The 12,595-nt window shown below is 41.7% G+C and overlaps 1 protein-coding gene across 17 annotated transcripts in view; it reads right to left on the reverse strand.

Moving 5' to 3' along the window:
- KCNMA1 (potassium calcium-activated channel subfamily M alpha 1) overlaps positions 1–12,595 on the reverse strand; it is a 761,872-nt gene that overhangs the window by 116,352 nt on the left and 632,925 nt on the right. For 2 of the 17 annotated variants that reach the window (XM_028481432.2, XM_028481433.2), the window contains exon 19: positions 2,526–2,612. The exons of the other annotated variants lie outside the window; for them this stretch is intronic. In XM_028481432.2, coding sequence (XP_028337233.1) covers positions 2,526–2,612 — 87 coding nt within the window. The remainder of the gene's footprint in view (positions 1–2,525; positions 2,613–12,595) is intronic. 17 annotated transcript variants of the gene reach the window in all.

Genomic DNA, 12,595 nt, shown 5'->3' on the forward strand with positions numbered 1-12,595 from the left:
GAGAGAGAGAGAGAGAGAGAGAGAGAGAGAGAATATGTGTGTGTGTGTGTGTGTAAGTGTACTTTTGCACTTTCCCCACCTTAGGATGGGGTAGAAGTCTTGCATTGACTACCCCCATCATACAAGGTCATCTTTTAATATGGACCACTTGCAATGGTTGCACTGTGTTCAGGATGACCTAGATTAGTTGAGTAACGTGATGTACTCAATAACATGTGTGCATGTGAATTGATCTACTAGGAGGTGGAAATTCTTTTCTTCTCTATCACACAAGCCTTCTTGTGTGATATATCCAATAAGGTCTTTTAGCTAACCTAGTCTATGTGCCTAGTTTTGGTCAAGGCCACCAGATGTTGCCATGGTTTTGTCTAATTATACAATGAGTCTACGGTCATTAAGAAGTCACACTCACTGGCATTTCTGCTAGATTCTTTTTCTTAACTTTTCTTTTCCCATTTGCACTGGGCCAACGATACATAACCCTCTCTGGTTAAGTGCCCGTTAACCTTGCACCTTGTCACTGTCTGTTTACCTGCAGTGATCTTCAGATGGAAGACTAGCAAGTTAATACCTGTTCACCAGCTCCAGGGAAACACCTTGTTCTGGTGCTTAAAGTCAAGTCTCCTTCTATGCAAGGAAACGATTTATTTTCATCACAACTCAGAAAGATCATCCATCATAATCATACTGCATTTAAACTGGGATTTGTTCTCTTAAATGAAACGCATGTTCAAAGGTGTCCTCCTGTACCCATGGCCTGGAAATGCAGATCTTTTCCCTGAAGAGACGGGGCAGAAATGTCTCCAGCTTAAATATACGAACGTTGTGTAATAGAGACCATTACATACGGCTTAGATCCCGCAAGAGGAGCAGTGATAACTTCTGTCTCCTAAGTAGGATATAAACCATATTTAATTATTATCCTTTTATATGGATTCTATCAATTTCTGCATATTTAAAGAAAGCAGATCCAGGAAAACTTTTAGTTAAGCTATAAAATATAATTTTCATTTCATGGCTTCTGTGACTACATGACAGGAATAAAAATGGAATTAAAAGGGAGACTTAAATTTACTTTCATGAAAGACAAGTATTGAAGGAATGGGCTGCAACCTCACGCCAACGCACGTTTCCAGGTTTGTAGTTAGCCTGGTTTCTGGCTAATTACACTACACCCCTGTCTCCAGCATGTCCACTAGAGTCGTCCTGCTGTGGTAGCCGTAGGAAGATTAGATCTTTTAAAGGAACCTGACTTACCGGCTTCTTTAAAACACAAACAAGTTCAGGAATCCAACGTGGAATTTTTATAGGAGCTGAACTCCATCCAATCTCAGAATACTAATAAAATTCAAGGGCTTGTTTTTGCACATCCTTAAGTATAACACTTAATGTGCTGCTGTAACTTCCCAGTGCTCGCTTGTCTAATAGGCACCGAATCTAACAGTTTTACAGTTTGGGAAGACTCAGTGCTAGAAAAATGTCAGGCAAGTCTAATGAGCTTTCAGATCCCTTGGTTTGCACTGGAATTTAATTTAAAGTTACAATGATGTTTTAACATGTTTGCTTATACTTGACTAAAGAGGATTCATTATTTCAATGACATAACCTCCAGACAATGTTCTGGGAATTGATTTAAGATGTGGTGGTAATTCCAACAGCCTTAATGCGGAGTTGAACATCTGTAACAACATTTTACTCAACTTTTCATCAGCATTCTGTTTTTAAGCAAAAGCAAGGCAACATCTTCTAGAAACACTGGCCAGAACTCTGGGCTCACTTCAAGATGATCATATACTTTACTGGATTTTTTTAAAAACAGAAATCCCTCTCTTTGTTGGCCTAGCTAGCTTGCAAACACTGTGTCAAGGTTCACCAATGCCTCTTTGTGGGTACTTCGAGTAAAATGGGGCAACAATTCCAACTTTCCTAAGTAGTCCAGTGCTAACCCATGATGGACCCAATGCTCAGCTCCAGCCTGGGGGCACATTCCTTTTTCCCTGTTTCCTCAACAGGGTTTAGGGGGATGATGCCCTTTGAGACTTAAAGATGAGTTTGTTGGCTGCAGTTAAAAAATAGTTCAAAGCAAACAAACTAATCGGAAACGTAATAAAAGGCAAACAACCCACAAACATGAGTCAACTGGCTATCTCCATTACGTTATTAATCACCACATCTGGAGAAACCCACATCTGCACACACTTAGCAGATCATTAGTAACGTCATATTCACACTGGAATCACTCAGAGTAAGAGGCATGCAAAGTGGCCTGAACGCAAATGCCTCTAGCTAACAGGGCTTCCGACTGAAGTCTTGCGCAAGCTGCTAGTTTGGGGTTAGGGTAGTTTTAATGATTATTTATTGTTTTCTATGGGTTTTCCCTTTGGTATTTTGCTGCCCAACAAGCTAAATGCATGCTGAAATCCACAGTAGTACATCTTTCTTCTCCCACTGAGCTCAGCATGTTAAAGTAGAACATGGAGGGGTGCAGTTATTAAAAATTGGGATGGATTCCAAAACTCCTTCACCTGGCTCGGTCACAAGCCGAGAATTGTGAGTTGTGCTCTTGAACTCAAATGGGTCTTTGGGATAGCGTGATCTAGCTCCAACCTTGACTAACAAACAATAACGAGAAGAGGAAACCGAAATTAATCCTTGGTGAAATCTTTCATTAGAAAAGTTCCAAACCAGTTTTAACATTGACTAGAACTATAGTCTTAAATTCAAATGGAAGTTTCCTCCCTCACAGCTGAATTGCAGGGTTTTTCTTTTCTTTTCCCCCGATGACTTCTTGAAATTCTTTTTGCTGTGTTATGTCATCGACATCAGACGGGATAATATGTCACAGACAATCTTGTGTGTGTTATCATTTCCTCAAACATACAGAGTGCCCTTCTCCCCTCCCCTATGACATACACAGACACAGAAAACTCAGTTTTGCAGGAAGACCAGACCCATTATTTTCCTGAAACCTGCTAAAAATGCATCCTACTGAATAATTATTATAGTCCAACTCATCAACCCTCCATGTGAAACTCTCGCTTCCATCTCAAACCGCTGGCTTGGTCAGCCCCCTTGGCTGTGATATTGCCACCTAACTTGCATTATATGCCAGGGGTTTGCCACTCCTAGGAGAGGGAGATGTGTAGCATCTCCTTGTATCATGAGTGACATCAGTGAAAATCGGGTGTGTGTTTTCAGCCTTGCAGGATGTGAATGTTGTTTTACTGAAAATGGCAATTTATGAAATCGTTGGACTAGAGATTGAACAGTGTGCTTCCTGTTTCCTGTGGGTTTATCAAACTTCTCATCCCCCCAAGAAAAATCATGTAAGTCACAGTAGTACAGTCATTCTGCAATATAGTATTTCACAATGGACAAAACTTCCAAGCTGAGCCAACCTCTCTCTAGTACAACTGCTTAAGACTTTCACCAGGACATCTGGGCTGGTTAACTCCGAGGTCTTACAATGTGGCCAGGAAAGAGCAATCCCTGGGTTGAAGCATAGAATGGCACCCTTTTTACAGAGGTATGTTCCCTGTCTTACAATCATAGACTACCAGAATCCTGGCTGTCTGTCACTCAAACCAGACCGGTGAGAGGGTATGAATATTTCCATAAGCAATGAAGGCAAAACAACAATAACAAGAATAACAGATAAATAACCCATACTGTGAGTTCGGTCCTATAACTGCTGTAAAGGAGCACCTGACTATTGTTTTAGCATGAATCTCCCAGTGGGGAACACCATGGGCCCATCAGTGAGGTTGTGCAGCTAAGATAAGGGTAAGACAGGCATCGCAGCCAAGTTCTACGCCTACAGGGTCAGTGGGCAGCTCGAGATCGGAACACGGGGAAGTTAAAGTGGGTATATCCTCTGAATTAGAGTTTCAGGTCTGACAACCTTGGGACAACATATATCACCAAGAAGTTTGGTGAAGACTTTGAGGTATTATTGATAAAATCAATCCCCCCCAAAAAGCTTACTTGTTTCGAAACATCATGGTGAATATTAATACACAGATAATTAAAAAATGAAGGATGCTCCCTATCAAAAGCAACGCCAACAATAATAATAATAATATCACCAACACCATATATATAACTCTCTAAAATTGAACCATCACTTTACCATATACATTATCAGGCAGGGTAATTTCACAACTTCTAGCTGAGAAACAGCAAATGCATTTATTTGGGAAACCTAGAGGATGTAGGCAGGAAACAACAACGACCTGTTATTATGTAAAATGAGGATGGAAAGAATCTCCAAGCTGCCAGAGCCCAGGCACAGGGAGTAGCACCCCAAGGTAGGCTGAGGGGGCAGGAAAGGGGAGGCTTGTTGGAGGTTTTTCCTTTCTGGTTTTTGTGGAGCTAACAGGAGAATGGGGAGGGAGACTTTAAGGAACAATAGGTTATGTAGAAGTTAATCACAGGGTATATTTCTGGCTCTATTCACTGCCTAGGAAACCTGAATTGTGTAAGTTTGAGTTCATCAACACAGAGTAATGAGAGAATTCAGCTCCTACATGGGAGAGAGAAGAAATACTGTACAAATATATTAACAGAATCCACATGACCTGGATTGCAATGTTCTCTACAGAAATACTGTGGCCTAACAGATCTTCGAGAATCAAATTTGGTGGATTAGATGTACCTGCTGTACTCACACACCCCATCCCAAACCACAGCCTCATGTTCTATATGTATCCTGGCTAGAGTCCAACATTCATCACCATCCCCTATCTGGAATCTTAGCTAAAATATCTTTACTAAAAACTTTAGCTGTCATTATAACCTGCCCAATGCTCTTGCCCCGCTCAGTATTTGGTAGAAAAGTCCCTTTGAAGATCTGGTTGCCTTTGGTTCTTTTCTTTCTTCTTTTCTTAGAATAGACTGTCTCCATCACCTCAAGGGCAAAGAAGAGTCTCAAGCAAAGATCACTCGGTATTAGCTTCTCAGAGATGAGACACAGAAAAGAACAAAGGAAATCTAAAAGCAAATACACAATGGAAATGAGAAATGTAAGAATTTCTTTGAATTATCGCTATGGAGTTTGGAGATGGGGAAGGTAGTAGAAGAAAACTTTTACTTTGAATCAAACAGAAAAAAATTGTACAAGAGTTCAACCCAAACAGCCTCTTCTCAACTTTCCTTTCCTTCTCTCCTTCTGTCCTACTCCCAACACCAACAAGATGGTAAAGACTTTGAGGCCAGAAAGCGTACCTGACTCCTTCTCGTAGCCCTGACACATGCAGTACATGTGTGTGGGGCTGAGTTGCAGAATAGGGATGAAATCTGCCAAGTTCCTGGCACCAACAGCTGCCTTCTTTCTTTTTATATTTGTCAAGTTCCGGGATCAGCAAACTATACTCTGGAACATATCTCTGTAAAGCTTATGAGCTAAAAATAGTTTCTACATTTTTAAATGGTTAGGGGGAAAAAAAAATCTAAGATGAATAATATTTCGTAACACATTGAAATGATATGAAATTCAAATTGCAGTGGCTCTAAAGAAAGTTTCTCATAACATGGCCACAGGGATTTGTTTACCTGGCATCTATGGCTGCTTCCGCTCTACAACGCAGAGTCGATTAACTGCAATTGCGACTGTGAAGCCCACAAAGTGTAACATATTTACTAGCTGGTCCTCGATAGCCAAGGCTTTGGCTGATGTATGTATCAGCAAACCTTGGCTATCTCACGTACCTTCTCACATTGTCCTAGCTTTCCAGTTTTCAGAAAGGACAATGCTCTCCCCAGTCTGCCGAGACAGCGAGACAATAAAAGCAACACACACGGAACTCACTTCAAGTGCACAGCTGTGGGGAATTCGGGAGGGATGGAGGTGGTTCAGAGACTTGAACGTCCTTCCCACCCAACCTGCTATTTGTCCTGCAGAACCCCTTGTACTGGGGGAGACCAGTCAGGTGACTTTCCCGTTTTCCAATGCAAGCAAAGTTAGATTCACCCACTGTGCGCTTCGATAATGAAGGCAACCCACATCCACCATGAGCAATTCCTTGGAGCTGTCAGTGTGTGCTCCAAGTCCACCCAGCAAGAGCCCATCCAAGACAAAAGATTAAACATTAGACTAGATCTGTTGAAAATATACAGTGTCAACCTTTCCCCAGTTAGCTCAGAGCGATATATAGATGATTATTTCAACCGTCAGCTGCCGCATAGATTTAAAGCCCTGTACAATAACTCCTGGATTCATCTGCCCCTTGTCAAACTTGCACAGCTTTACTTGGAGGATACATGGTGTGGCAGTTTCACTGTGAATCCAGAATGATCCAGACGGCTGCTGTCTTTTTGTTAACAGGAAGCCAAACTGATGAGTTTGTAATGCATTTCTTATCAAAGGTAGTTTCAGACAAGAAAATGTGCCCCATCAGTTTGGCTAGAATTTCACATAGACTAGATTATGGGCTTAATCAGAACATCTCTGAGGTTTGCTTCGGGAAATAGATAATTCTGCATCCATCCCATGGAAATCACTTTATGCCAATGAATGATGTATTTATGAATTCATAATTATCCTTGATTTTTTTCCCCCTCCTGCAGTATACTTAATAAAAATCATCAGCTAGAGACTACAAAGCAATGGTTCTTAATAGATACAAGCATGCTAATATATTTTTTAAAGTTAATGCTTATCTTTTTGAGCTGTGTGTCTAAAATGATCATTGTGAATAAAGGGACTGTAATTTTCAACTCATATGTTTAACAAAGACAAAATGGACTGTAATGGAATTTATGGAGCCTGTAAAGGAACTCTCTAATATAGTTTATTATCAAATAGATTTGGATTTACTGTAGGACAAATTGGGTCCCTCTGAAATGTATCAAGAGAAAATGCCTGTAAGGTACTGAACACTGTTCCTGGTGCACATCAAGTGCTCACATAGATGGCAGAGGTGCCATTTGTTATTCTAACCCCTACTGACCTGTGAAATTCCGTACTTAAATGTCAGCATTAAAATCGCTATTTATCCTGTCTTTATCTTAAATTCTGACATTATATTCATCATGGATACTTTTTGCATTTTGATTTTTTAAAAAACTACTGCATTGAACTATTATTTTTCTTGATGACTGAGGTTTTTAGTGCCCCTTAAATTTGGTGCCCAAAGCAAGTGCCTCTTTCTTCCCCCTCTGGTCCCAGCCCTGCCCTGTCCATCTCTCAAGGGTGTTCTAGGTGCTGGTTCTGCCACCCTGCCTGTCATTACAGAGAAGTTACCTTAGTTTGTCTCTGCATGTGTGTCTATACGCTCCCTTGTTCCAAACTGGACAAGGCAAATATAAAACATGAATTATTCTTTTGATCACTTCATGCTGTTTGCATGAGATTTTTCAGGAAAATCCTTGCAAGAAAGGCTTCCCGGTGGATTTACAAATTGTCAGACACCCGAAGGAGTGGAAAAGATCATGCTGCCTCACGAATCTGAGATTTGCCACCAGCCCAGGGTGAGAAACAGAAGAGAGAGAAAGGGTCAGGTCTCTCCCGGACCTAATTTCACAGCTCACATCAAATTCTCCTGCTGAACACAATATTGATTTGCATTTCCACTTTGGGGTAAAAGCTTTTATTTGCTTATATGTGTTGACTGAATTGTTACCTTCCTTCTCTTTTTCTTTTTCCCCCCCTCTAAACAGCTTCAAATAAACATGACTGGCAGAAAATGTCAATCATATTTTCATTTCCATTTTCACTTTGCTGTTTACGTTTTTAGAATTAATGCTTGCCCCAATAATTCTATTTGAAGATCAGCCTAGAATCTAATTGTGCGTATGTGAAATTGTTTTCTAAACCATAAGACACTATACAGATAAGGACCATTATTATTATTAATATCATTACTATTATCGGCTCATCCATAAACACCCTATCTGCCATTGAGCCAGTTTTGTCAAGAGCCCCCTAGCATTCTAATATGTATTCCAGATGGTTGCACTGATACTTTCTCTGAAACTCAGATAAAGGTAAAATGCCTGGGTTTTTAGTGCAACCCAGGTGCACTGCATGGCCTGATGAAGAATGTCCTGTCACAACACTTTAGAAATACTGTATGCTTTTTAACCTTGGGAGGTAAGGACCAGTCTGGATTATGATTTTACACTAAACACAGCATTTAGTATATTTCTTAAGGGCACAGTCACCTTTTAAAGATGTTCTCAAACTATAAAATCATTATCTGTATTCTACTATAATTTATCTTCGGACATAGTCTCTGCAACATTTTAAAATGCTACTGCACGGTGGGCCCTTGCTGGTCAACACAGTTAGAGAACATGGTATGGAATGCAGAAGCAGGGCTGGACAAGGTTTAGGGGTGAGCAGACCTCACCCTCTTTGGGGTCAAGGCTCTACTAATATGCAGACCCAGAAGCACCCAGGTCTGCTGACTTCTAATCCAGATCATTTGCTGTCAGAATTCTGCCCATGAGGATAGCATGAGGATATGGGCTTCCAGAGTCAGGGCAATCGCCCAAGTCCTAGCTCCAACCCTCATTAGAGCTCTGATCTCAGACAAGTTACTCAACACCCTAATGTCACAAGATCCCTGCTGGACAGATAAGGACACCAAGATTTGGAGATGCTGTGGGATAAATGAGATAACCAGCGGCCACATGCTGACAGTCTGAGGACAAATACTGTCTTGGTGTGCTCTGCTTGACACCACCCTGCCACTGTTCCATCGGATCTTATATGCAGGACAATCTTTGAGTCTGAAGATTATCCATAAAAAAATCTGGGTTTCTCACTTCTGTCTTAAAATCTTGCAGAAGACTAGGCTCGCATTCCAGGAAGGGAACTGTCTCAGGGGACAGGAGCTCACCAGCTGCTCCAATATCCCCAGGCTGCCTCCCGGACCCCCCAGTCATATGGCAGGTACCCCATGGTAGCATCTCTGGCTCTGACTACAATGGCACTCATGTTTGCTACCCCTGAGATAAGGATTGTAAGGCTGGAAGATCCCTCTACATACGTCAACTCATATTGAGCTGCAGTGAGGGTAGCGGTTAAGCACCCAGGCCTTGAAACCTGTGGGCTGTTAGGTCTGAACCTGGGTATTTGGTAAATTGCCTAAGTTCATTTTTCTCACCTATAAGATGGGAATAATCAGAGTACTTTCCCCAGAGGGTTGCTGTGAGGATACAGTGAAAAAAGTGAAAAAAAGAGAATAGATTGAAAAGTGCTTAGAAGAGTTCCTGGCATGCTCTTGATAAATGTTACCCACCATTATCTTGGCTTTGAGAAATCAAAGCAATTAGAGCTCTCTGTCATCGGATCCTTCTCCACAGTGCCAATCTGCTTTCTTTTTTTTTGACTTTGTTCTACTCAAATGGGTTCACAATCTCTCCTCTGCCCCAAGCAACTCACCCGGTATCCAGGCGCTAGAATGGGATGAGATTCACCACCCCCATCCCCGTTCTCTGCACCCTGTTCGATGGTCACCTTTGTCCCATATTGCATATGGTCCCAAGGAGCTGCTCGGGTCAAAATAATTAGGCTATGCCAAGTGTCATAAAAACAAGAAAAGCCAGAAAACGTTTAAATGGGCCTCAACTGAAGAATGCTGGGACCGTTCAGAGCAATAACAAAGTCACATGGAAATGTGGAGAAACCCCACTGTTTCCTCTAAATTACAGGAAATTCATGCTGCCTGCTTGTGAGGGGCTTTTCTCCTTCAGTTTCTGGTGGGAGGTCATGGGGTTGGGGTGCGTACTTGGGAGGTGATGGGAGGGGCAGGGGATGATGGGGTAGAGGTGTAGCAACTCCTCTATTCCTTCCCACCAGATCTTCCTTTTTCCTCCCTACTCTATCCACCCATCAAGAGACAGGTTAGCCTGCTTCCTCCGGGAAGCCTTCCCAGATGACTGTAACAAGGTGGAATCCCTCCTTTCTTTAAAGTGCCTTGGCACTTCTCATCTCACTCCCCTCTGACATCTCATTTTCTTGCATTATAATTTGTTTTCCATTTCCACGTGTCCTCCCCAACTAGACTTGTAAGTTCCTTTACGTGGTCCCCCCACCTCTGAATCTCTCAATAGTGCTGAGCCCTTAGTAAAGTTCCTAAGAAATAGTTCCTAGCTGCCAGAGGTGGCATTGCAGAGGGAAAAAGCACAGCCTAGTAGTGAGGAGCTCTAGGGTCTAGTCCCGGCTTAGATCAAATGTGTGGCCTTGGCAAGACTCTTCCCCTTCTGGAGGATTGGCATTAATTAAGCATAGGAGTTTTTCAGCTCTGCTCTGTAATAGTTCTGGGCTTAATGCTCTCTTCTGTTACTTGACAGATATCATAGGAACCAGCCATGGACTGAAGGCCTCATAACCCTACAGCCACAAATAATTACCCAGAACTTCCTACCACACTCGACTCCAAAGCACTACCGAATAGGAAAAGCAGGATTCCTGTTCCAAGGAAAGTGTGGTCCAGCTCAGTGGTTCTCAACTCTGCCTTTCTATGAAATGGACTGGAGAACTCTACAGAACACCAGACCAATTCAACACAAATCCTGAGGGGCTAGGGGCTGGGCATTGCTTTTTCTTTTTTTTTTTTCAAAAATCTTTTAAAAGATGCACAATAAAAGAGAACCACAAGTCTAGCTGGAGAAAAAAGACAACCGCATTAAAGATGCATGTATATCTATATAAAATTCACAAGATATATGAAATAACAGTATGAAAAGTGTTGCATGATAATGTCAGGTGAGGGCTAAATGAAATGTTGTAGATAATAAGTGCTAGTAGGCCTGGGTGGTTAGGGAAAATAAGACTGGAAACAAGAGTTGGATCGAGAGAGATGTCAGCCTTATTCACCTGCACATCCCCGGAACCAAACACAGGGCCTGGCGTGCTGGGGCCCTTAAGCCGTGATGCTGAATAAACTAGGGGGGGCAGCAAAGGGTGGGAAGGGCATGCTAGGTGGAGGGGGCAGGGGGCAGCAAAGGGTGCGAAGGGCATGCTAGGTGGAGGGGGCAGGGGGCAGCAAAGGGTGGGAAGGGCATGCTAGGTGGAGGGGGCAGGGGGCAGCAAAGGGTGGGAAGGGCATGCTAGGTGGAGGGGGCTGCTGGAGCAAAGGCAAGGAGGTGGGGAGGCACTAAGCTCAGGAACTATAAGAAAAGCAGTTTGGCTGGAGCAGGAAGGTTTATTTGAGGGCATAGTTGGGGGATATATGGCGCAGATACTATAAAGCTTTAAATTCCAGATGGCAGAATTTGGATAATTCTTGGTAATAATCTGAATCCTCTGACAGTTATTTTTCCTCCGATTTCAGTACTCAGATTCAGAGAGGATAGTGGGTGGTTTGCATCTTGGAAAAGTCTATCAGAAATCCCCCTAACTCGGCCCACTTCCTTTCCAGCCACTTCAAAGTTATAAGGGTCCAAGATAAGATGCACACATATGTGCATGGTACTAATAAGGAGGAGGATGCTGGCAAGGGTCCAGTTCCATTGGAGGTCTCGATTTTATTCTAGAGAGTATATTTGGCAGGAAAATAAAGTTATTTAATGCCTGGGAAAGGGGTCTGTGAAACTCACAAGGCTGCTTCTTCATAGCCCAGCCAGGTAAATCTAACCTTTACACTGGGATGGTTATTTCCTGTCTTCAACTACTCACGTTCACCCCACTCCCTATACAGAGAACTGGAAGGGAAGCTGTCAGCGTTTGGCTTTAACAAGAAAACTGATGGCAGTCAATACTTCAAAAAACATTTTCAACAAAACCAGTGCTTGCAAGTGGATTCACCGAGAAGGAATGTTCCCTCCCCCAATCCTCTACTCCTTGATTTCACCTAACCAATAACATTTCAGGATTTTCTCTGTCAAAAGCATATAAATGAATAAAATAAGAACGTACATGATGTCATCTGGATCCTTAACTTACACCCCTTAGCCCAGTATGCCTAGAAAAAGTTTTTAAAAGAAAACTCAAAAGAGAAAATTCCTATTGGATACCCAAAATTAATAGTTTGGAAATTTTAACTTACAAAAAGAGTAAACCATTTGCATCCAAATTTCTTTATAGGTAGCATTTAACAGTTAAGAAAGTAAACAAATATAGGAGTCATCCTAGAATGTATTTTAATTCTCCCCTTTCATAACCTCAGTAAATCCACTGTCTCCTAAACAGGCCATGTTTATAACCAAACACCCTGTATAAAAGCAGTACTGTAGGTTAAAGGAAAAAAAAAAAAAAACCAACTTAGTAAAAAGATGTAGTTGTGTCTTTAAAGAAATTTAAAAGATTGAAGAATAACCTGTGCATGGATGAGAAAAATAAATAAATAAAAGTAAGTTTTGCTTGTATATTTGTTTTTTTTCACTCATTGTTGCCCAAATTGACAAGTTGATCAGTCTTTGTGTGGACAACTTTATCGAAAAAGAAAAAAAAACAAAACAAAACCAAAAACCTCTGATCCTGTTTGCCAGAAATTTAGTTCTGGCCTAAGGAGAAAAGCAACCTTCTTTGGTTAACTTGGATTCTAAAGCAATTCTTGATGAAAGAGCATTACATTAAAATTATTTTTCTATAGCACACTAATCCAGTGCAAAAGCCCCCCCCCCCCCTGTTTTTTTTTGGGTGTGTCTG

This window comes from Physeter macrocephalus, chromosome 20, assembly GCF_002837175.3.
Source record: "Physeter macrocephalus isolate SW-GA chromosome 20, ASM283717v5, whole genome shotgun sequence".
Taxonomy (NCBI): domain Eukaryota; kingdom Metazoa; phylum Chordata; class Mammalia; order Artiodactyla; family Physeteridae; genus Physeter; species Physeter macrocephalus.